This window comes from Oryzias latipes, chromosome 9 (genome assembly GCF_002234675.1).
Source record: "Oryzias latipes chromosome 9, ASM223467v1".
NCBI lineage: Eukaryota > Metazoa > Chordata > Actinopteri > Beloniformes > Adrianichthyidae > Oryzias > Oryzias latipes.
This window is the reverse complement of record NC_019867.2, coordinates 32,248,333-32,274,538: the sequence shown is the minus strand read 5'-3', so window position 1 is coordinate 32,274,538 and position 26,206 is coordinate 32,248,333. Positions and strand designations below refer to the sequence as shown.

Below are 26,206 nucleotides of genomic sequence, written 5' to 3'. Positions count from 1 at the left end.
AAGAGTAAAGCCTGATCTAAATCTGCAGTTTTAATCCAGATGACATGCTGGTTCTCTGGTCCATCCTGCTGAGGTCAGTAAAAAGGAGCTTCTCAGACGAGAGGCTGCAGCAGAAAACCAAACCAAACCCAGAGAAAACGTGAAGAAAGCGAAGAACTGAACCTGAAATAAGCTTAACCCTTGTGCTATCTTAGATGACCCCCCCTTCCATTGAGGTGTTCTCCCTACCATGACAAAGGTGGATAAAGGTGGAAAGATTTCATGTAATCCATGGACACCAGTGAAGATCACAAATCATTGAAGAAAAAAGGTTCAGAGCACTGTCTAGTGGGTCTAGATGACCCAACTCCCAATGTTAAAGCGCTTAGGATAGCACAAGGGTTAAAGCGAAGTATAGTTTAAAGTGGCCGTGTGAATTCAAACTAACCACATGCAGCTGAGATCAGGTGGGTCTTTGACCTGGATGGAAATGAAGTCAGGGTTTCAGCTGATTTCAGCCTTTTTTTCAGTTTGGACTCTAGGAACCGACAGAAGACCAGATCCCGGGGAACGGAGAGGTCCGGCTGGTTCATACTGGGTCAGGCGGTCAATCATGGATTTTGGTGCTGAATGTGTGAAACACAAAGTGCTTTACATAGTAAAACATTTGTCAACTTTAAAAACCAAGCTGAAAATGACCTTCTGACCTTTAAGCACCTGTTTTACCTCAATGGGTGGATTATTAAAGCTAATCAATTATTCTGGATTATTATGGGCTGCTGTTTTGTCTTTTAAACCTTTCTGCCTTTTCACTTAAAAAAACCAACACAATTATTCATAAACAGTTTATTTTTTCCTCTTGACAAACACACAAAGGAAATGCATAGAAACAGAGTAAAGACAATATAACAATAAACACCACTGAGTGTGTGTGTGTGTGTGCGTGTGTGTGTGTGTGGGGGGGGGGGGGGGTCAAGGCAAAGCAGACATCCGTCAAAATGCTGAACGTCACAATCTGAGCTAAACAAAGTCACACAAAAATGTGAGAGCACACGGTGTTCCTACAAAGGGTTAAATCATAGGACAAAGGTACGGATCGACACAAAACTATAGAAATAAACAGTTTTCATAAATAAAACAATGTTCAAAACAAAGACACCATTTTTCATATTCACAATGTTTCAACAGAAACGACACGAACGCCTCTGTGGACGCCACCAGGGACAGTGCAGCACGCCATTCTGACAAGGCAAGGGACAAGGGAAGGTCCTAGCAGCTGGAGGGGCAAACAGACCCCCCCAGTCAGTCTGCTGCCTCACAAAAGCCCTTTCAGGAACAGACTGACAGACGGGGGTCTTTGCAAAGACGGGTTCTCACAACGAACCAGAAGAAAGAGGCGCTCCATGCTGAAGTGTGGATTCTCTATGAAAACGTGCTGTTAGCTGACCAGCAGCTAACTCAGTTCTGCAGAAAAACGGTTAGGAACCGGTTCCAAACCAGTTCCAAACCGGCGTCAACTTCAGAGCCGGAGGCCTACAACAGGAGACCTGCCTCTCTTTTTTAACAAAACCTCTATAAAGTCATACAAAGATGAAAAAGATTGTCCTGAAACGTGCAGCACAAAGATGCAGTGGTCAGGAGAAGAATAGCTCTGTAGAAACCTCCAGCCGTGTGTGTGTGTGGGGGGGGGGGGGGGGGGGGGGGTTTCCCTGGTGAAATGGGGATTCTGGGTCTGGCCATGGAGCAGACCTCTGTGTCTTCTCTGGGCTTCATCTGCTCAGCAGAGTGGACCTGCAGACAAACAGAGATCACGTGAGATCACCCTGCACCCTTCCCTCCTGCCCACCTCTTTAATTGAAATGCCGTGGTCCTATTCCCCCCGTGTAGGAGGTTAACCCATACGGGGACTCCACCCGTACAGATGCAGCAGGTTTTTGGGTCGTCCTGACCCATGGAGAGCTGTAGAGAGGAGCGGCTGCATCCTAAATGCAGTGCAGGGGTGTTTTATGGCTCTTACGATCACCTTAAGGGTGAAGATGGAACGTACCATTGTCATACGTGTGGGAAGTGTGGCATGAAGTATTTGGAAGGATAATAGAAGCTCAGCTCCACTCAGTTAAGACGTACAGGTGATGCTGTCGTACAGCGTCCTGCCACCACACTCTAGTCGATAGTGAGGTTTGAACACCGGCTCCTTACTGACCGCGCAGAAACGCTGCACGTGCACGCGAGGCAGATGTTGTACGTAGGATCAACACACAAACTTCCCTCTGACTGTCTTATTTCTAACAGGCTGGCTGCACACAAGGAGCCCGCATGGGGGGGGCACATTTATCACGTGAACAGCCCTAAAAACACCAAAACTCTGTCCGACACGCCCGTGTCTCACATCCTGACAACCTGCAGTCACCCTTACGTAACTGTTCGCCGTGACCTGCTGCCCCCAGAGGGTCGTACTAGGACCTGGAAATACCCCGTGTGCCCCGTACGGGTTCGCCCCATTTCTCGCCTGGAGGGCAGTTGTGACTAAGGCTCAACATTCCTCAACAACAACAATCATTTTTATTCTGTAATCACAAACAATGTAAATAAAATCAAACTATTCACAAAAACTAGTGTGAGCGACAGAAAGGAGAAGAAAAACTAGCAGCAACAGTCTTTTGTTTTCATAATCCAAGAAAGAAAATCAGCTTTTTGTTTCTGTTGTGGTGACAATTTGAACACAATAATTGATACCTGGAATACAAGTCAGTGTTCAGAACAAGTGCTGTCTCAGCAGAAAGATTTCCCTTAAATCTTAGGACATAGAAGTCTTCAGCGACAAACAGCTTAGTGCGTAACCACACAGCTGTCTGTGCAACACTCAGACAGACCCTCTGCAGACCACCAACAGAAACGGGTTTCCTGCTGCAAACTGACGGACGTGCTGAAGGTGGGAGCCGCCAGGAGACCCCCTGAGATGCAACATGAGCGAGGGGGGGCTGTGCCAGTGAGCTGCACTGTACCTCAGAGACTTCCATCTGTCCTTTTCCATGTGGTTCTCAGGACCTTCGCTCTCGTATGACGCCAGATACAGCGCTGCAGAGATAAGAGTCACAGCGGGTCAGCCTGGATATTTGATGCAAATTAAAGACAAAGTTATAGGTAATAAAAAAAAGAAACATCTGAAGAGGTGTTTTACAACTAGGATCAACAGCTGTTTAGCAGAACGCAGGTAAAAGACGGTTATAAACATAAAGCATAGAAAGGAACTCTTGGGATGTTTGTTGTAAAACTTGGAATTGTGGGACCTCAACCTTGCACTGAAATGAAGGCTGATCATTTTGTGGTTCCACTCACCGTCATCGGAGAACACTGGAGCCGTCAGCAGGTGCTGCAGGATCCTGCGGTCCTTTTCAAACGGACACTCCACCTGCTTCCAGGACATGAACTGGCTCACCTGCTTGGCCAGCTCCCAGAACTTCTGCAACACAGAAACACCACCAGAGTGGCGTTGATCCGATCAGAGCTGCTCAAACAAGCAGCTGCTCTGCCATGTCCATGGATGCAAATGTGAAAACAGAGGGAGGGGAATCCCACACCCAGAGCGACTAAACAGAGCCACATGTGACTCAGGAGGAAAAACCGGCTGTGTGGTTTCCATGGAAACAAAGCCGAACCCCAAACTTCCCATTTCTGCAGCAGCGTTGGGGAAGTGGAGTAAAACATGGATGGTTGGTGACGGGACAGTCAGCTGACGGGAGTTTCTGATCCAGTTTTACCTCAAAGTTGACGGAGCCGTCCGGCAGCCTGCTGGCACGCCCCTCATTGAAGAAGAAGATGTCTTTGATGAAGAGGCTGAAGAACGGGATGACGATCTGAAGACAGAGAGGAGGTTCTTTAGGCTTAAGCAGCTGAGATCTGAAGCTGAAGAAACATCTTTTTGCTGCTGTTAGCAAGAAAACCTTTCCAAACTCCCCCACCCCCCTTGAAAAATTCATGATGCTTTTAGGAGAAAAAAGCCCAAGACAAGCGCCCCCCCCCCTCCGTTTGTTTTCACCTCCTTCTCCCATGACTGAACCATCTCTCTTCCAAAATAACTGTATTCATAAACACCAGCATCCTCTGGCACACGGTGTTTACGTGCACGCCTGCAGGCAGCCGTGCACACCCGTCCTCGTGCACGCCATGTGCCCTGTCGGTGCACAGGAAAAATCCTGTTCACAGCTGGGAGTGGGTCCCGTGGAAGGGCGGGGCTGAGAAACAAACATGGACCGTTCTGATTTGCTGGCACTCCATCGATCTGCCGACCGAACCCGAAACCCTGACTGGAGAAAAACCCGAACAGTCTGACCACTGCAGTCCCCTGGTTCACCCCAGAGAACCCGCCTTTTCTGTGTCTGAGCCAATCAAATGAAAGAAAAAGCTCCTGTAGAGCAGAGATGCAGCTTTTAGAATGAGTGTAAGTCGCTGTGTTCATATAAACAGTGTCAATAGGAAGGACAGAGGAGGAAAATAAAGAGGAAATAAGCTGAACAACTAAAACCGATCAACACTCTCTGATGTGGTTGAGAAGGACGACCGTCTGCTTCCAGGTTACTCTTTGGCTAAACATTAAAAACAGAGACGTCTGCAGCCGGCGGCTCTAAAACCGCATCATGATGGGGGGGTGGAGGTCAACAGCAACCCTTTCTGCGTTCCTATAATGTTTTTCCCAATGAAAGTATGATAACAGAAACATCCACCCCGCCCCCCAGAAGGGGAGGTCACAAACAGAGCAGACATCTTGGGAACTTTCCATGCGGTGACCCTCTGCTGACCTCATGTACTGAAAGGTTTGCATGTTTTGGCTCCTGGACAGAGCTCAGGGCCGGCGGGACAATTTGTCTTCAAAAAAGGAGACGCGCTGATCCAACATGTGACGATGTGAGCAGAAGCTGACCGCCAGCTCTGAGGCGGATCCCGTCGGTCAGGGAGGGGCGCGTGCAGCAGAAGAGAACACTATGTGATCTGGCGGGCAGCCTTGTTTGTTTGAAGAGGAAGCGAAGACCCTCCCGGCTCCGTGACCCACATAGAGCTCGGCCTCTGCGTCCACTCTGATCGGCACTGTTACGCAACGCCGTGCACGCCTTCCTGAGAGGCAGCCGCTGGCGTCAACACGCCACACAGGAACGCAGACGATAACAGGAGGCAGCTTTACAGACTCCTGCCAGCATGTCTGGTGTGTCCGAGCCAAGCCGGCACACAACTGTCAACTCTTTACATAACAGCAATCAGCTGGAGGGTCGGACTTCTGCTTCTCACACAGATAATCCTCCAGAGAGACAAATGAAACAAAGAGCACAGAAGAAAATGTAAAAAACAGCTTAAACTGGCAGAGAAACATTCTTTTGGGGACTCTGTCGGCCTTTATTTCCCAGGCTTCCTTAAATATGTTTGTCCACTTAACTCATCTGTGAGCACAGGAGGGTTGATGTTTTCATTCACAGCAGACACTGGCTCCGCCCCTCCTCACCTGTATTGCCCCATTTTATTATAATGGGGGTGATTTTTTCTGAAATTCATTCTTTTGAAATAGATCTCCACATGAAAATCGCACTAACATAGGGGTGTGGCCTTTCTACCTGACACGTGACCTCCTCCTATCATAAGCTTTCCAACGGCTTGAGTGGGCGTGTTCTGATATCTGACAGGAGCATTTCTTGTTTTTGGAAAAGAAGCAGGTTGCTGTCATATTCAAAAAAAAGAAATCTTCAAACACAATAAAAGTGACAACCTGCCCCAAAATGAGTCCAAAACAGAGCTGCGGGTCACATGAGCCTCTCTGTGGGCGGAGCCTTACCTTCTCCCTGCTGCTGTGGGCGGTCCGTGACCTCTGCACGGCTCCTCTCAGAGCTGTCCTGTAGTTGTAGAAGTTGCTTGAAGGGTCCATCTGGTGCTGCGGAGACATTTGGGGCATCAGAACATTTGAAGGACAACAGGAGAATTTCAGGATTCACTTGTTGAGGGGAAAATGGAAAAATCAAATAAAAGGAGAAGCCATCATTGGGAGGTCAGTGCAGAAACACTCCTCTGTGAGGAAGAATCTCTGATGTTTTCCCTGCAGAATGCATTTCTCAGACGTGTTTTCAGATTTTTAAATGTCTCTGCAGGACTCCCTGATTCCTCCTCCACCGGCCTCAAGGCCCGTTCACACCGGGACGAATTTCGCCGGCGATTTTCGCCGACGTTTAACCCCTCGTGACTAAACAAAGGGCACCAATGAGAGTGTGCACACCGACGCGAAAAAATGCCACGCGTCAAAGCGTCAAAAAAAAAAACGCCTCGGGTTTGTTTGTTTTTTTCGACGCATCGCGTCGAAATCTATTCGACCAATGAGAACAGCGCTTTTGCTCACGTGTCTGGAGCTTCTGAAGTTACAGTAAAACACAACTTGGGGGCACTCAAACACAAAACTGCCTTGCTGAGCACACATACCAGCGAAGAAGATAGACGCCAAGTAGCGTCTACACTGCCGCGAAGAAATAATGACGGACATTCTAAAATATCCCGAACCAAGCACCAGTTGGAGCTACTGGTGCTTGAAATATTCATGTTTTCTTTGTATTATTCTGACAAGCGTGTAAATACTTGCTCTCTTCTTCTGAGGGAAAAGCGACTTTAAGAAGCGTAAAGTTGCGCAGCGCCACCTTGTGTACAGGAGTATTTCTGTTTTACATTAAGCGCCATCTAATGTCAGGGAATGAAATTGCATGTTCACTCCACTCATCGTCAGCGAAAATCGCCTGGGTGTGAACACAAAAAACGTGGCGAAAAACGCTGGTGAATAACGCCTGGCGAATATTCGTCCCGGTGTGTACGGGCCTTCAGTCTGCATCCGTTCAGACCCGCCAGCACCGCCCCTCCTGAACCAACCCGGACCTTCTGCTGAACAAACCATCAGTCCTCTGATCTCCTGCAATGTGACGGCCGCTCTTTTTCAGGGCTTTGGTGGTCGACTCCTGACATCATCTTTGGAATTTCTAATTTACTTTGTTATAGAGAAAATAAAAGCTTTTGATGTGTATTTCTACTTAATTGTCTTTGTTTACATTTATGTACTTTTTTATGGGAAAAAATGTTCGGAAAGTCGTTTTTTCCTCTGTGAATGCCACATTTTTTTGCTGTTTGTATTTCTGAATGTCTTTTTTGCTGCTGAGGATAAGAGAATTTCCCCAATGTGGGATCAATAAAGTTGATCTAATCTAATCTAATCTAATCTGGCTCTTTAAAGCATCCAAACATACAAATCTAAAAGTGTTTGTGGGGAAACTTCAAATCTTTGGAATCCAGAAATAGCAGCAGAACTGGGCGGTCCGACTGTTTGAGCTTTGTCATTTGTGACCCAGATCCGTCCAGGTGGCGCTCTCTCACCTCTAGGATGTAGAACTTGGCTGTTTTGACTTTGCTCCAGGTCTTTCTGAGTCTAGACACGGGGCTCATGTTCATTCCAGCTGCAGAGGCACAAACAGCAGAAGATCAGGCAGGAACAGCCAAACACCATCAGATTAGCACACGCTCTGCTCCCCTTTCAGCCCCCCCCCCCCCCCTTTTCCTTTGTGTTTTTTCTCAGATGCATTAAGGTACAAGATCTGAGGACCAATAGAGTCAAAACACGCCTCGCCCCCCCCCTCCCCGCTCTCTCCCTCCCGTATGCTAATCTGCTCATCTACACACATGTTTCTAGCCTGGGGGGGTGAGGCGGCACCGAAACACCCCTCCGAGAGGAAAAGGCATTTTCTCCTCTACATTCTGAGCTGAAACGTGGAGCTGCAGGCTGAAAGCACAGCAGCACGGCACGGCACGGCACGGCATGGCACGGCTGACGACCTAAAAACCAAAACCACTTGTGAGGACCGACAGCTGGGAGGCGGGACAGCACCAGCTGTGACGATGGCTGCTTCTCTCAATAATAGATGTAGGACTGTTTGGCTGAAGAAACCATCTTCTTCATCACAAAGCCATTCTGACCCCCAAGGGGGGGGGGGGGGGTGTAATCAGACAGCTCCCTGAAGATGGGGCTGGTGCAAACAGATTTGCCTCTGGCACCCTCCCCCCCTCTGGGCGGAGGACAGCTGGCGGCCCTTTTTCTCCTTTCCCGCTCCCTCCTGGGTCACTGAGGACCATCTGCTTGGAGTGGTTTGTTTTGGAGACCCCCGTCTCACCTCCCCCTTCGGTCTGGACACAAAGCCAGTCCAGCAGCCCCCCCAGGCCTGACGGAGTGACCACATACTCGCTCATCTAAATGCAGACGGGGTTTTCAGATGGACCCCTGGAGCCTTTTTCCCACAGTCTGAGCAGAGTCTCTTACCAAACAAGTCTGATCTCAGTGAACCTGCTAGACAAACATCTCACAGAGACACAACTGACTTGTGCTAAACACATTACCTTTCCAACAAAACCTTTCTGTCTATATGGACTTCATTTGACCCAAAGATGACACAAACATGGCAGAAAGGCTCAGAGTTTCAGAGGAGTGAGTGTGGGAAACATGAAGCACAGAGGTGACAGAGGCGATGCAGAGCAGCTCAGCATGCTGTGGGACATGGAGACATGTCCTCTCTACCTCCGTCACAGCAGTTTGCAGGACTAAAGTGTTTCCTGGAAACAGTTCAGACTCACATATTATGGCCATGAGGGAGTTGAAGTTGCCGATGTTGAAGCATTCCCGCGCCACATCAATGAAGAACTCCATGACTCGAGCTCGCTGCTTCTTTTTGACAGGCTGGCAGGAAAAGGGAGAAGAATGGAGTTAGCCTGTTTCAGACGCAGAAGGTGAAGAGTCATCAGAGGAAATGACTGGCTGCTTCTTTTCTTTTCCTGTGGAGACACATTCTCATCACTCACCACGCAGATCTCTGTTGCCACCAGGTAGCTGAGTCTGTTGAACCAGTCCACGTAGGCTCCCAGGTTGGAGGCCTTCTTACGATCGCTGAAGCAGCTCTGTGACCACAAAGAAGCTTTTAGGGAGTTCAAACTTCTAAAAAAAACCCAAGTGGAAAATAAAAGCCAGAGCTTGAATTTGGCAACTCTTCCATTATAACAATGTTGGGGGGCAGCAATGCCGCTTAACGTTGCCCATCAGAGGCAACCGTGATTTCCGTCCCTTAAGGCCCGTTCACACCGGGACGAATTTCGACCGCGATTTTCGCCGACGTTTAACGCCTCGTGACTAACCAAAGGGCACCAATGAGAGTGTGCACACGCGTCAAAGCGTCAAAAAAAAAACCGGCTCGGGTTCGATTTTTCTTTTTTTGACGCCTCGCGTCGAAATCTATTCGACCAATGAGAATGCCGCTTTTTCACACGTGTCTGGAGCTTCTGAAGTTACAGTAAAACACAACTTGGGGGCGCTCAAACACAAAACTGCCTTGCTGAGCACACATACCAGCGAAGAAGATAGACGCCGAGTTGCATCTACACTGCCGCGAAGAAATAATGACGGACATTCTAAAATATCCCCGAACCAAGCAGCAGTTGGAGCAACTGGTGCTTGAAATATTCATGTTTTCTTTGTATGATTCTGACAAGCGCCTAAATACTTGCTCTCTTCTTCTGAGTGAAAAGCGACTTTAAGAAGCCTAAAGTTGCGCAGGAGTATTTCTGTTTACATTAAGCGCCATCTAATGTCAGGGAATGAAATTGCATGTTCGCTCGGCTCATCGTCAGCGAAAATCGCCTGGGTGTGAACACAAAAAACGTGGTGAAAAACGCTGGTGAATAACGCCTGGCGAATATTCATCCCGGTGTGTACGGGCCTTTACAGTCGTGTCAGACAGCCACGACGCACAATGGTGCTTTTTGCACAGAGGAAAATTGGTCATATGTGAATCCACGTGGAAAAAGGAAGAAAAGTTCTTTACGTGAAATTTTCACAGATGAATCAGGAATGAACCACGTTAAAAACACGGAAGAAGTAGGAATAAACCACGCAAAGAACACGTAAACCAACGGAAGAGCCAAATCTAGCCCAAAATTTGTGCGTCGATTACGTAATTTGAATGATATATGTGCGCCATATACACAATATAAACGGTCATAGAAGACACACATTTGTGTTTGCATCTCACAAAAATCACGCACAACTGCGTAAGATTTACATGATAATTGTGTATAAACAACGTAAAATACGCTTAAACTACGTAATTCTAACCGACCAAAAATCCTGAACAGCTCAAACTTGAATTCACATAAAGAGCCGTGGGCTGAAACCCTGGATGGACATCTGAGCACATCAACGAATGACGAACGCAGGAAACGCGTATGAATGACGTATTTCACACACGGATCACAGAAGACCGATATTTCATACGTGGAAAATGCGCATAATGTTTGACACGGTCTTTAATGTGACTGGAGTGAGTGGGAATCAACCCAGCAACCCTTCAGCTGGCAGACACCGGCTCCTTTTGTCTCCTTCCAAACATTCTCTGGTATTTCAACATCGGCTCCCCTGTTGGGTTCCCCTATGCTACACATGTTAATATGCCAGCTCACCCCTCAAAGCCAGTGTGTGTGTGTCTGTGGGGGGGACGACTAGCCTCAGGCACACAGTCAGTCTTTAACCCCCCCATCACCTCCATTTTGGAAATGGTCTGTTGCCTAGCAGCCAAATGCAAAACAACAGACCCCCCCCCCCCCCCTGGCTTTCCCATACAGGGTCTTGAAGCCGTGGTTGCTAGGAGATGAGGTGCACACATGCCTGTCTAATCCAGACACTAGATGATCACAGGAAACTGTCAGGGATGCTTTTGTGTGCTAAAGTCAAAAAAAATCCCCCACCCACAATGATTCGGTCATATGTGAACTGAAACCACGCTGTCCGTACCCCCTCAGGGCTTTGGATCGTACCTCATCGTTGTCCAGAGGGTCCTTCTGGACGAAGGCTTGGACCAGCTCTGCAGGTCCGATGTAACTCAGTCTCTCCTGAAGAAAGAAAGAAGACAGTAGTTTGGTGAAACCCAGCAGTAGATTGGTAAAGGCCACACGTTTGGTACAACCCAACAAAAAGGCCACTCGTTTGGTACAACCCAACAAAAAGACCACACGTTTGGTACAACCCAACAAAAAGACCACACGTTTGGTACAACCCAACAAAAAGACCACACGTTTGGTACAACCCAACAAAAAGACCACACGTTTGGTACAACCCAACAACAAACTGGTACAACCCAAAGTACTTTGGTTGAGCCCGTAAGATCTTGCTGCCTCTCCTCTGCTCTACCTGTGAAGTCACATAACCACAGAGCGGCGTTCTCCAACCACAGCCGTTTTAAAGGTCCATCACCCGCTCCCCTGCCCCCCCCCACCCCCCCACTGCAACACTAGATCTTCTAAACCTGCCTTGGTCTGTCCCGGGTCACAGGGTTGCAGGTGCAAGACAGATGACCCCCCCCCCCCATTCACGCAGTTTACCATAAACGTATCAAATAGTTTTTTTATATATTCAAGTCAACCTAAGTAACTGGAGAAAAACACAATGATTGAATTGTTTAAAACAATTTTACTAGAAATGTTCCAACTTTGATTTTTATTTCTCATTTAAGGGAAACTCCAGATACATTTTCTAAAATCATGGATTTTTCAGGTCAAAGCGGTTCCTTTGATAAAAACTTGTGTTTTTGCAGAGCTGCTCTGTCTGGATTCTGCATGTTAGATGAACCTTTTTTAGTCCTGTGTTTGCTTGTCTCCTTCATCGAACGAAGCAGAATTTAAAAGAGTGTAAATGATGACGGATGGAGATATTTGGTCCTGAAAGGATCAGCAGAAGCGTGGAAACCGGCTCTCACCATCTCTATGTGAGTGAGCTGCTGGGCGACGGTGAAGGGGTCACCGCAGATGGACAGCGTGTCTCTCTGTAACGGCGCCTGCGGTTTGGCCTTCAGAGCCGTGAGGCGCTCCGCCGCCGTGGCGTTGATCTTCGCCAGAGTCTCCTCGTATTGGCTGAGCTGCGTCAGTCTCCTGATCAGACCCTGGCTCATCTGGCTCACCGCTTTCCTGAACGTCTGATGGAGGCACAAGACAAAAGAAAAGAGAAGTCTGTAGAACCTTCTTCAGAAGACCTTTATGACGGTTTTTCTTACACAAAATAAAACGGCACAGACACACTCTAGACACGCTACAGCTTTGTGTGATGGACAAGACAGCTGCCATGGTCAGGAACCATCAACCATCCAGATAAAAGGGATTCCAGTCCAACCCTCAAAGCACCCCTGAGCCGACACCCCGTTCGCAGAAGTGAGCAGACGCTCGTCACTCCACAGGAAACACCTTGGGTTGGACGTGATTCCAATGTGTCCATTATTCATTCATCCTTGGTGATGGTAAGTACTAATGTAGCCACAGCTGCCCCGGGGCAACACTAGTAGTTACCATCACCTGGGGCAGACTGACAGAGGCGTGGCTGCCAGTACAGCCCCTCTGACCGTCAGTGGGACATCATTAAGTACAACATGTTGTGTTTTTTTATGAAGGCTCCAAAGCTTTCAAGGTCTTTTGGGGGAAACAAGCCACATAAATGCAGAATCTTTAAAAAAAAAAAAGGCATGAACTCGCAGAATGAGGTTAAGTCTGAGTTAGTGTACTTCTTCACTGCTGCTTCTTTAATTATCCAACCACATCTATAATGACAGTCCTGCTCCAGAGATCAAGGTCCCTGGTGGTTTTCCATGAGGTTTGGACCAAACTTTGAGCAAAAGTTCAAGAAATCTATTCTGGACTGAGGTTTTCTTTGAAAGAGTTGAGTAACTGAATCAGCTGTCAATCAAGCCGGTTGGCAACTTGTTTTTGTTCTGTTGAACGGGATCGGAGGGTCCTGAGAGAAAAACCGGATGACACGTTCAAAAGCCTGCAGTTACCTCCATAAACTTAGAAAACAAGCCTGAAGGCTTCTCTCTGTTAACTAGGTTAAGAAGCACACGTGAACTGTTGCCATGGGTCACCTCTGATAAACACAATCACATCCTCACTTATTCCAACAACAACCCAAGGCCATTGCAGAACTCGTGTCACCAAAGCTCCACATCAGACTGGCTAGAACGGTACCATTCTGCAAGACGCCGTGCACTTCTAGTTACAATATTAATTCCAAGAACCGTTTGGTATCACAAGAACAGCTGGTGCACACAAACCCAAACACATGTAGCTATGTTCTGAGCTTTTATGAAATGCGATTGCACTTGATAGAAGGAGGGAGGCGAGACGAAGCATGTTGTTAGTCTTGTTCCCAGCAGTTCAGCGATAATCCTGATAACAGAAAATTCTGGCATGAAATCCCCTGGTTGGAAAGTACCAGGAACTCTTGATGGTGAATTTGGGTTTTATTGAGGCCAGAATTCACCTTACATATAAAAATGATGATGTCTGTGTTCAATAGCGTGACTAAGGACAGACTTTTCTGTCCGCAGCATTCATGGGACCGAGAGGCGCTGCTGCTATGGCTTCAGTGTGTCCAGGAGTCAGCAGGGAAGGAACCGGCTTCTGGATTAAACCTCCATCAGTCCCTGCACCAATGATGAGCCGGTAAAAAACACGGGCTGCGTTTCCTGGGCGGTGAAGGTCTCGGATGTTTGTATCCTCAGTCCTTGTTTGTGTCTAACACGGCTTATCAATTTACAGCACTCAGCTCTCTTCCTGGAAGGCTGAACCCAAACAGAAAGAAGCAATCAGGCTGACTGGACTTCACAAGCAAGCAGCTATTTGTCCAGACAGGAGAACTAAAGCTGGAGCACCGGCCACTGATTAGGAGGTTAAAAATGAATGATGCTCTAAAAACACAGCAGCTTGACATTCTGCCTGCAGCAGAAAACATCTTCAGTTTGTGACCGTGACGCTGATAGTGAGCTGCTTTTCGTTTCAGCTCAGCACTGGTAAAGTGAATATTAACCTGGTTAGGACCAGTTTGATCACTGACACAGGGACATTTACCAGAGGATGTGTATGGATAGGACAGGCAAACCCAGTGGTCACATGACCTGCTGGGTTGTTCTGGGCGCATCTGAACCCACATTTCTCTGATCTACACTGGACTCTACAGTACGGGTCTGATGTGATGTCATCATGTGATGTCATCATGCCCAGAAATGAGCAGACAGGTGGGATCATATTTCTGTTGTTGAACCCTGGACATAAGATGATAATGTGAGGATTTTCAGCTGAGAGGAGGCTGAGTTCTGCAGCTCAGCTGGATTCAGAACCAGAGGAGGCTGAAGCTGTTTTCATCTGCTCTCATCCTCACGGATGGAAGCAGCTTCCTGATCATCTCAGATTTTCCTCAACTTTCTCCATGTTTAACAAAAACATCACTTTGGTCTTGCTCTTGTCTTTAAAATGCCAGACTTTTACTTTTTATTTCACATGCTTTTCCTTAGGGCGACATTGTTTGTTGAATTTCTCTTCATTTATTTTTCCTGTGTGCTGAAAAGCTTTTGCCCCCCTGTAGGGTGCTTTGGAAGAACCTGTGTGCTGGTCAGGCAACGCAGAACCAACAGAACCTTGTTGAAAAGTAAATAGTGACACATTGAATACAGAAAGAGCAAGAGAATCTTTTTTATTTTTGTCCGGGGGGGTCGACAACTGTCTGATTCCTGGAAGCTTTATCAAGTCTTTAATCAGACGGTTATGGGAGCATTCCTGTAAGTGACACAGGAGTAGTTTCACTTTTAGAAACATGTTGTTGCTGCTGACTGTCTCACAGAAAAACTCCCCTGCATGTAAATGTCTACAAAGGAGGAGGAGGAAAATGTCCAGTAAGATAGCTACGAGCATTTATCCAAACTCAGCACTTCAGCAGAAGAACAATCCAACAGCTTTCAGAGAAAGAGAAAGGCTAACTAGCCCAAGAGCAATGGTGCTTTCTTAGAGAGCAGGCTGACTCAAGAACCTTATTTTTTCCTGCAGAGACTCCCAAACAGCCTCTGTGCACATGCAGTGTGCTCAACAGGAGCAGCAGGCGGCTCTATAGCTCTAAAAAAATCCTTTCCCTGCATGTCGTGAACAGCTGTGGACTCACCTCGTCGCCGCTGACGAGCCGGTGGAGCAGCTCCTTCAGGCTTTGCATCATCCTCTCATCTCGGAAGTCGTATGGAAAGGTTTCTGTCCACTCTGTCAGCAGCTGAAGGATCTTGGGAGTTTTTTTTCTGAGTCTCAGCTGAAAGCACAGACAAAAGTCTCACTCAGAAAACTGCTAGATGAGCCGAGAAGGAGCCCTGGACCCATCATACCTTGTCCGCTTGAGGATCACTGAGTCGCTGCTGCTCCATGCAAAGATGACACACTTTGGACATGAGCTCATGTGGATCAATGAAGAGACGGGAACTCAACAGGAAGGTGAAGATGAAAGTCCTCTGTGAAGGAAAAAGCATGTTTTAAAATCTAATTCAGCTCACAGCAGTTCGCTGAAAACAAAAAGACATTAAAGACGTGAAGTCACAACTGTGTGACGGCACAACGTGCATGACAGGAAGACAAAGGAAAAAATGACAGCAGCTGTGCAGCAAAAAGCTTTTCTGGTGGAGAGAAACAACGTGTTCTCCTCCTGTAAGGGAAAAGAACCAAGAGAGGAGAGACAGGAGGCAGGAACCAACACTCACGTCAGGATAATAGTCCAAAGTCGGAACCAGGTGCTGTATGAGGGCTTCCAGGGACCCCGACACCAGCTTGTTGTCATGGTAACATAGGCCAGCGTAGCTTTCCTCGCTGGTCTGGAACAGGTTCTTGTTGTAATCAGCAGAGTTGAGCTGCCCCACAAAGGGAGGAGTCTGTGGCATGTTGCCCTGAAAACAAAGGGAGCAAAGAGTCAAGCCCTCCTCATCCTCACTGACACAAGTGTAGGCACACTCTGATGAAGGAGCGCAAGCAGCCACAGAAACCAGGCTGTTCCACGCCAGAAAAACCAAATTATGCTTTGGATTTCACAACACGACAGCCGGACAAACGACAGCCGGACACACGACAGCGGACAAACGACAGCCGGACAAACGACAGCCTGACACACGACAGCCGGACAAACGACAGCCTGACACACGACAGCCGGACACACGACAGCCGGACACACGACAGCCGGACACACTACAGCGGACAAACGACAGCGGACAAACGACAGCCTGACACACGACAGCCGGACAAACGACAGCCGGACACACGACAGCCGGACCCACGACAGCCAGACCCACGACAGCCGGACACACGACACCCGGACACACGACACCCGGACACACGACAGCCGGACACACGACAGCCGGACACAGGACACCCGGACGCACGACACCCGGACGCACGACACCCGGACGCACGACACCCGGACGCACGACACCCGGACGCACGACAGCCGGACGCACGACAGCCGGACAGACGACACCCGGACACACGACAGCCGGACTCACGACAGCCGGACTCACGACAGCCGGACACACGACACCCGGACACACGACACCCGGACACACGACACCCGGACACACGACAGCCGGACACACGACACCCGGACACACGACACCCGGACACACGACAGCCGGACCCACGACAGCCGGACCCACGACAGCCGGACACACGACACCCGGACAGACGACACCCGGACTCACGACAGCCGGACACACGACAGCCGGACACACGACAGCCGGACAGACGACACCCGGACAGACGACATCCGGGCACACGACAGCCGGACACACGACAGCCGGACAAACGACACCCGGACACACGACACCCGGACACACGACAGCCGGACACAGGACACCCGGACACACGACACCCGGACACACGACACCCGGACACAGGACAGACTGACCGAACACTGCAGTTCTCTCAGCAGTGGAACAAACCATTGAGTCGTTGCGTGTGGGAGCAGCTGATTCAGCATCAGAAGGCCTACTGAGGTCCAAAGGCCCAACAACAAGCACAGCCCTTGAAGGCACCACGGGTAAGAACTACACAGCTGATCCAGACAAGTGACTGTGTTTTTGAGTGGGGGGGCTTTTCCTCAGCATCAATTGCTGTTCACCTTTCGGCGTATCTGTACACCAAACCTGGCAGAGATTTCACCTTCCTGACACAGCCCTGCCCCCCCCCCCCCCCCCCCCCCCTTGTGGCTGCATAGTTAAGGCCCGTACACACCGGGACGAATATTCGCCAGGCGTTATTCGCCAGCGTTTTTCGCCACGTTTTTTGTGTTCACACCCAGGCGATTTTCGCTGACGATGAGTGGAGTGAACATGCAATTTCATTCCCTGACATTAGATGGCGCTTAATGTAAAACCGAAATACTCCTGTACACAAGGTGGCGCTGCGCAACTTTACGCTTCTTAAAGTCGCTTTTCACTCAGAAGAAGAGAGCAAGTATTTACACGCTTGTCAGAATCAAACAAAGAAAACATGAATATTTCAAGCACCAGTAGCTCCAACTGGTGCTTGGTTCGGGGATATTTTAGAATGTCCGTCATTATTGCTTCGCGGCTGTGTAGACGCTACTTGGCGTCTATCTTCTTCGCTGGTATGTGTGCTCAGCAAGGCAGTTTTGTTTGAGCGCCCCCAAGTTGTGTTTTACTGTAACTTCAAGAGCTCCAGACACGTGAGCAAAAGCGCCGTTCTCATTGGTCGAGTAGATTTCGACGCGACGCGTCGAAAAAAAAAAACGAACCCGAGGCGTTTTTTTTTTTGACGCTTTAACGCCTGGCGTTTTTTCGCGTCGGTGTGCACACTCTCATTGGGGCCCTTTGTTTAGTCACGAGGCGTTAAACGTCGGCGAAAATCGCCGGCGAAATTCGTCCCGGTGTGAACAGGCCTTTAGGCAGCAGCGTGAGGGGTCTTGCCCTGGACCCACACTGGATGAGTGTCATTGCCTCCCCTGACATTAGAAACTCCTATTCAGCTTTCTGTCTTCTTTCATTAAAACATTTATCTGGAGGTTCCTGAGGTGAGCGCTGAGAGTTTGTTGCGTTTCTGTCTTCCTGCTGACCAGAAAACCTGTGAATGCAGACAGGTTCATGCTAAAAACAATATTTCTTGGAGCAAAAGAAAACTGGGAATCTGAGCTTTGCGGCTTTCTTGCTTTACAATTGAACAATTCATTGAAAGGTCTTGTGACTCACAGATAGCTGGTGATAAATGTGAGGATCTGGTGTAAGGATCCGTTCACATGCTTGGAGGTATAAAACAGGAAACGTGGAAGACCTTGTGAGAGAATCTGGGCCGAACTGTAGGAACTGCTGTTTCCCGCTGGATCATCCCGCTTTATTCTCCTCCAGGCTTTTGTGTGTGTGTGTGTGTGTGTGTGTGTGTGTGTGTGTGTGTGTGTGTGTGTGTGTGTGTGTGTGCGTGACTCACAAACACACACCTGCTCTTGAAGTGTGTCTGCAGCTCTGCTGTCCGTGTCCAGAACAGAAGGATGGCGGTAAACATCAGCTGATCGGCATCAAGCTGAACACAACCATGAAAACCCGACACGCTTGTGTTTGCCTTTTCGGCTCGACTGATGCAGAACGTTCCTGATTTATTCATGGATGCTCCTAAGTTCATGAGACCCCCCACCACCACCACCTCGTGCACACACACACGCACACACACACAAACAAACACGTGAAAACAAAGTGTCTGCTCAGCCGCACATCCGAGGTCATTTCCATCGGAATGAAGAGTGTTGGAGTCTGAGCATCTGCCCCACCATGTGGCTTTCCTTCAGGGGGGGCATATCATGAGCTTGAGGGAGGGCAGAGGATCTGGGGGCACGTTCAGGACTGTGTTCTCAGAAACAGACGTGTTTCTTGTTCAGCAGCCTCGTGTTCACAAAGCAGACCCTGAACTCACTGATGGGGGGCCGTGCGCTGACATCACCGCCCTCACATTTTCTCTGCTGGAACCTGACCCCCCGCCCCCTGGGGCCCCACCCGTGCCCCCGTCCACAACACAGATTTCATTTCAAATGCAAAACAAATGATACTGCAAGAGGCTGTGATGTCAGAACCCCAAATTCTGTTGTAGTCAAACAAAATCCGGATCCCAGCAAACGCGTCTGTTTGCTCTGCAGCAGCAGGTGGAGGGGTCCACTGTGTGGGGGGGTCCACTGTCTGTGTGTGGGGGGGGTCCACCATGTGGAGTCCAGGAGCACCACCCAAACAAACCTGAGCCCCTCTGTTGGCTCAGTGCAGACACCAGCTGAGAGTCAACACACCACATCTATTAGGGGGCGTGGGGGGGTTCAGTCATAGCCCCAGTCTAGTGAGAGAGGAACCATCAGTCAGGATGCATGAAGGAGAAGAGTTCTGCATTTTTCTGCAGCAGATTCATGGTTTGGACCCGGTTCTGCTGTCCACCTCTGGATTCAAGACGGCCCAACAAACTGGGGGCGGGGGGGGGGGGGTCTGCTTCCCAATGAGGTGAGCCTGGAGTGCCCCCCCCCTGCATAAACACTAAGAGACATCGGGACTCATCGGTGGCCTGGGGACATGAGGGGGAGGGAATGGTGAGTGTAAGCATGGGGGCCATGAACGGTCTGTGTCCCAAAGGCATCTTCATGTAAGGAGCGGACGAAATGATCTCCGTTCATCTGCCCCCCACCTCAACTACAGAAACAACAATCTACCCCCCACCCCCCCCCCACCCCACCCCGGACCCGTTCTCCAGCATCATCTACGAGCTCTGGAGCATCCAGGGGGGGTCAAAGCTGTCTAATGGTAAAAATCACAGCTTAACACCTAGGTGCACGCACACGCGCACACGCACACACACACCACAACAGTCCGCTTGTCGTCACTAATCTTCAGCATCTGAACCTGCAGCTGGATTCGCGGGTCAGAGACGCTCTGAGCATCAGTGCTGCTGCAGAATTCAGAATGAAAATGACTGCGTGTCGCGCGTGTGCACCTGCGTGTGCGCGTGTGCGTTTGTCTGTGTGTTTCCAGTCTAGCGAGGACGGAGTTAAAAGTCTTCTTAAAAACACAACTAAGGATCTTTTTCCCCAGAAAAACTCCACGGATGAAGTGCGCGCGCCCATTGCGCAGTAGTCTCCTCTGTCTGCGCCCATCACCCACGCGCGCAGGTGGAAAAGTGCGCGTGGTGGTCCCGTTCCCAAACGACCCCAGGTTTACTGACATAAACACAGTTCACAACAACCCCCGGCCCGACGCAACACCGCCCCCCAAGTCAGATCCCGCCGGTCCTCACCTGAACAAAAAGCAACAGTCGCGGTGTTCTGCCGTCCCCGTGAATCAACCGGTTCCGCTCACGGCTGCATCGTCCACAGAAGAAGAAGAGTGAACTGCGTTCGTTCTCCCCGCAGAGCTGTCGGTGCGCGCGCCTCCGCAGATCTGTGCGCTCTGAGCCCTGATCATCCACTCCGCCTCCAGAGGGAGGGGGCGAGCAGAAAATCCCCTCCCACACACGCACACAGACACGCCCCCCTCGCATCATTTTCAATTTCATTTCTCCATCAGCTGCGTTTCTCCACCCAGGCTGTTCAGTCTGCTGGAAGTCCCGCAGAAAATCCCCGCAGAGGAACTCCAGGCCCGGAGGGCCGGTGTCCTACAGGGTGTCCCACAGACCTGCCCCCCCTTATTGGCTAACAACACCTGATCCAGGTAATCAGCAGCAGATAAAGTCGGGATTTGTAGAAACAGCTGGAGGCTGCACCCCCCAGGGAGCTTCTGTCACTGATGGGACTTTTAAAAATCTCCATTCCTTCATCATGCTCACACCAAGATGTCCTCAGAATCGCTGGTTTCTCTTATTGGGGATGCCCCGCCATAGACTGGAACCGTCCGGGGCGTGTACCTTCTTTTGCCTGACAGTGGCGGGACATCCCCACCATCCCCATGATCGCCCATTTGTCCGTCTGTACTTCATACAGGAAGTCCTTCTTGACTGTGACCACGCTTTGGACGTTTCCTTATCGCAGCACAAGTTCACCACAGAGAAAATGCAAATGCTAGCAGCCCTGAGCGTCCGTGTACTACGGCCTTGTTTATTCAATTCAGTTTTATACAATAGCCCTGATTACAACACAGTCGTCTTAATGGGCTTCACTCATTGTACAAACATAAAATCAGTTCTAAAATACTACAGCTGATTGCTAAACTAAACTACACAGACTAAGCTAAACTGGACGTCCCTGCAGGTTGACCCCCCTTCTCTGTAAGGAAAAACTCTTAAAAAAAAACAGATTCCAGGAAAAAAAAGAAGAAACCTCGGGGGTGTCCACATGAAGGAGGGATCCTCCCCCAGGCCGGACAGGCGATTTACCAGAACTCTTAGAGAGAATTAACTTATCTAACTCTACAACTACATGTCCAGCAGACGAGCTTCATCCAGATGGAGTTGGGGGGACGGCTGGGGGCTTCATCCAGACTAGCCAGAGGCAGGATCCACAGCCAGGTGTAGGATCAGGAGCAGAGAGGATCCAGAGACGAGGTTCAGGGTCAGGTACAGGAGCAAGGATGAGCCAACTGCAATCTGGAATCACTCCCGGCCCCCGGAGGGGAAACAGGGACAATACAAGAACCGCACTGCACCAAACAGAGGGAACTAAATGATGAATTATGAGGAGAGGAGAAGTAAATGAGAATAGAGGACAGAGCCCCAGTGCACCGTCCTTCCCCAAGGACAAAGTATGGTGGAAATAGCCGTAAACTTATCGTTGCATCCAAACCCCAGGAAGCTGCAGGATTTCAGATCATTCACAGCCCATCAGGAAAGGCTGATCAGCCGCTAAAAGGTTTCCAGTTTGTGTATTCAGCCAGCATGAGGACAGACGCAGCTGAGGGTTTAATTTCCAGGATTCCTTCAAGGCTTATTCACACAACTGTCCATCTGCTACTGCGCACACACACACACCCTCAAACACGCACGCACACACAAACACACACACGCGCACACACACAAACACACTCACACACTCAAAGTTTCTGGGTAACCAAGCGGTGCAGATGGGCTGGAGCCTGTTCTGATTGGCCAACAGCAGAAGGTGCCTCGTCATGAACCGCGCTGTAATAAACCTGCCTCGGTACTTTATGTTGACTGTCAAAAATGCAAGAAGATAACCAGAGAATGTTTCTTAGAGGACTTCCATTGGAAGTGATGGCAGAGCCACGGGGGCCACGTCTCCCCCTGCAGCACGTCTCCAGCCACACTTCCCAGTCATACTGTGCGCTTTTGCCGTGTATGAAAACGTCATACGTGATCTTAAGTGAACAGGCCGACTCTGCTAAGATCAGCTGTATGGTCACTGCTGTCCGTCAGACCACGGGGGCTTTCCAGCCGTTTTTTGTGGGGAGCTGAGGAGGTTGTCTTTCCTGGGGGGGGGGGCTCAGCACACTAGCAAATAGAGTCCCCCCCAGGAAAAAAGGAACACATTCAAGCTTTTCCACAAGCATTGCAGATGAGCCGTCAGACGTCGTTGCATCGGTCTTTCACACGTTTAACATTCTAGTGGACAAACCAACCATTCAATTCTTGGGCCTTCTAGCAGGGTCATCATTATAGATCAGAATTGAACTGATCCTCCTGGTAAAATAGAGGTTAAAGAAATCAAATCTGACCCAAACCAAAAGACTGCTTTAGTCTGACTTTAACCAGAGGCAGCAGAGCAGATCCATGAACAAAACCAAGCAGCAGCAGCAGTTCACACCTCAGTCAGGAGAACATAGAGACGACTGGCAGAACAGGTTGGTGTCTCACGAAGGGGTGTGAGATCCAGGCCGAGGTGCTGAGCGCACAGCGTTCTTCACATGCCCTGCAGTGGAGGTGCATCCAGAGTCTGGCCGGGCTCGGTTCATGACCTTCTGTGGAGCAGATGGCGTGCAGCAGCACGTGAGCTTTGGAGGAATCTCTTCTATGTCAGCTCACTTTCATACATCACCATAAACTACAGCTAAGAAAATGTCGTCTTTGCTTTGGAAAGACCTGGACTATAAGAGCATCATCAGACGTTCAATTATTTGGAATGAATGAGATTGAACCAACCAGAATAAAGCAGTTCAGCTTTGATCTTTTTGACTTTTTGTGTGCAGAACCCTTTGATACTGAAACATGTTGTAAGAATATTCATTATTTTGGAACATTATGTTTTCAAAGAATCATTTGTGATGTTAAGATGATGAACAACCACATTGAATATGACTTTAACTTTGGAAATCCCAACTTCCAACAGATAACCACCTTTTCCCCGGCGTACTGTCACTAAATCTGTGGTGCTGAAGAACAGAAAGAAAATGAGTTTAGGAACAAAGACTTGAACTGTAGAAATGTACGACACTTTCCCACCATATTTGGTCAAATCAACAGACAGCAGAAAAACTTGAAAGTCAGAAAACAGAAGTGTCATCGTTATGTTCTGCTTTTTCACGTGTAAGTGGGATTCACCGTCACATTAGAGAGTCGATGGCGCCACATTCAGATGACGGGACATTTTCCAGCTGACCACAAAGGTCAGAACTTTTTCCAGAAAACTCTCAGCTTTAAGTGAAGAAAACAGAAAACAAACTGAAACCACAGTGTTGGTTTGGATTTCTTTGTTCTGAAAAAAGAATTTATTCATTTATAATAAATGATCTCTTAAGATCTCCTAATTTTTTTAGTAGATAAACTTTACAGTTTCATGAGATCCTCAGCCATAAATTCACAAATCTGACTAAATAAAAATAAATCAATGCTAAAAAATAAAAAGAAAGAAAGTATGAATTATTCTTAAAATTATTAAAAATGAAATTTTCTTCAGCCAAAGGGACAACATTGAGGGTAAAAACAGCTGGTTTGGTAGCAGACACCATGTTAGATAAATACAGCGATTTGATTGGTTAGAATCTGGACCAATCAACAGCTGCTTGATGGCAGCTGTATAATGCTAAACTGAAACTTATCAGAGCAAAATCACAGACGAGATGAGACACAACGCATGCGAAAACATTTGTGTTGCAAACCCAAAAATATTTTTTGAAAGCAAAAAAAAAATTGAAAGCAAAGAAAATGTATTTGAAAACAAACATTTAATATTTTCATTTGCGACTTAGAAAGTTTTGTTTGCAATGGGGTGGCATTAATATCACTCCATACACTGGAGACCAGGGGGGGGGGGGGGGGGGGGGGGGTATTCCAGGAAGCATGTTTAAACTTCCCTGACTTTAACCCTGAACTCTGGCTGAAATCCGTCTGAAATTGCTTACTCTGGGTATGTCGGTTCCTAAAGACCGGATATGAGTTAGCATAATTACGCTCCACTTGGTAACCCTGGGTTAATGCACGTGCACAGCAGGTACATAAAGACATTCTCAATAGATCGCAGATTTAAGGAGTCACCATGGAAATGCGTGATAAAAAAAAAAAAAGGGAGAGCTATACGTCAGTGAGACGGAGTCTGAGATTTTAATGACGCCATATGAAGATTATACGCCGTCATAAAAAGAAACACGGCTGCATCATCAGCAAAAGAAAGAGTTTCTGCTTGGAGAAAAAGAACAGACAAAGTAAACGCACGAGTTTCTGATCTTATTTCTATTTTCATTGTGACGCAAAATGCTTTTGGGAATATATATATAATTCCATTAAATGTTTTTTCATCTTTATTTATAGTATTTCTTCAACTCTCATATGTCTAAAGGCCCGTACACACCGGGACGAATATTCGCCAGCCGTTATTCGCCAGCGTTTTTTGTGTTCACACCCAGGCGATTTTCGCTGACGATGAGCCGAGCGAACATGCAATTTCATTCCCTGACATTAGATGGCGCTTAATGTAAACAGAAATACTCCTGTACACAAGGTGGCGCTGCGCAACTTCACGCTTCTTAAAGTCGCTTTTCACTCAGAAGAAGAGAGCAAGTATTTACGCGCTTGTCAGAATCAAACAAAGAAAACGTGAATATTTCAAGCACCAGTAGCTCCAACTGGTGCTTGGTTCGGGGATATTTTAGAATGTCCGTCATTATTGCTTCGCGGCTGTGTGTAGACGCTACTTGGCGTCTATCTTCTTCGCTGGTATGTGTGCTCAGCAAGGCAGTTTTGTGTTTGAGCGCCCCCAAGTTGTGTTTTACTGTAACTTCAGAAGCTCCAGACACGTGTGCAAAAGCGCCATTCTCATTGGTCGAATAGATTTCGACGCGAGGCGTCAAAAAAAAAAAACGAACCCGAGGCGTTTTTTTTTTTTGACACTTTGACGCGTAGCGTTTTTTCGCGTCGGTGTGCACACTCTCATTGGTGCCCTTTGTTTAGTCACGAGGCGTTAAACGTCGGCGAAAATCGCGGGCGAAATTCGTCCCGGTGTGTACGGGTCTTTAGTTTGAGGCAGCAGATACTCATTTTTAAAACATTAAAATGATTGATTCAATGTGAATTAGCAACATGAAACACAGAATTATTTAACATGACCCTGACTTTAACTTCAGTGCTTATTGAATAATGAAGCACTAGTGATGCTAAAGAATCTCATCCTCCTCTTCTTCCCTCTCACTCATGGTGCAGAAAGAATTAAACATAACAGGACAAATTACTAGACAAAACACAGTAAAACAGCTAAACACATTTTGTCAAACACCACACTTAAACCCAAATCCGTCCAGACAGGGCAAAGGGAATGGTATCCCACAATTCCTTGCGGTCCCAACAGCAGCAACAAAGTTCCACCTACTAAATTGAATTTATTTGAATGAAAATAAAATTACTGTCTGATAACTATGTGTTATTTTTAAGCTGACTTAACTAAAAATATATATTTTAACGAGGCAAATAATTAAGTTAGATCAAACTTCTATGAGAGTGTCGTTGCATCAGCAACTTTCTATGCTGTGGTCTGCTGGTCTGGAGGAATCAACGAAAGGGACAAAAAGAAGCTGGACAAGCTGGTGAAGAGAGCTAGCTCTGTCCTGGGCTGTCCCCTGGACTATGTGGACTCTGTAGGTGAGAGGAGGATGCTGACCGGTCCAGCATCCGAAACATCCCCTCCCACCCCTGTATGCCACGGTGAGGACCAAGAGGAGCTCATTCAGCCAGAGACTGCTGCACCCCCAGTGCAAAAAAGAGCGCTACAGGAGGTCCTTCATCCAGACACGGGTCAGACTATACAACAACACGGTTTAGGACTGTAGAAAACCGCTGCTGCTATTTATTGCCTCATTTAATCCGTTAATTTATGACCTGTACTTTTACTTCCAACTTGTATTATTATTATTTTTATTCTTACCCATTGCTACTTTGTTTTTTGTACCCTTCCAACTGCTATTTTCTTGTTTTT

At 48.1% G+C, this 26,206-nt stretch overlaps 1 protein-coding gene across 1 annotated transcript; it reads right to left on the bottom strand.

Annotated features, from left to right (window-relative positions):
• Window positions 1-810: 810 nt before the first annotated feature.
• Window positions 811-20,412, bottom strand: rasgef1b (RasGEF domain family member 1B). The gene is made up of 14 exons (XM_004072845.4): window positions 20,152-20,412; window positions 15,588-15,770; window positions 15,219-15,341; window positions 15,008-15,145; window positions 11,787-12,002; window positions 10,849-10,923; window positions 8,845-8,940; window positions 8,620-8,722; window positions 7,372-7,451; window positions 5,801-5,896; window positions 3,741-3,836; window positions 3,319-3,442; window positions 2,985-3,057; window positions 811-1,770 (listed from the first exon to the last, which is right to left on the bottom strand). Exons 1-14 carry the CDS (start codon window positions 20,407-20,409, stop codon window positions 1,749-1,751), a joined length of 1,683 nt encoding a protein of 560 aa, XP_004072893.2. The 5' UTR covers window positions 20,410-20,412; the 3' UTR covers window positions 811-1,748.
• Window positions 20,413-26,206: the final 5,794 nt, after the last annotated feature.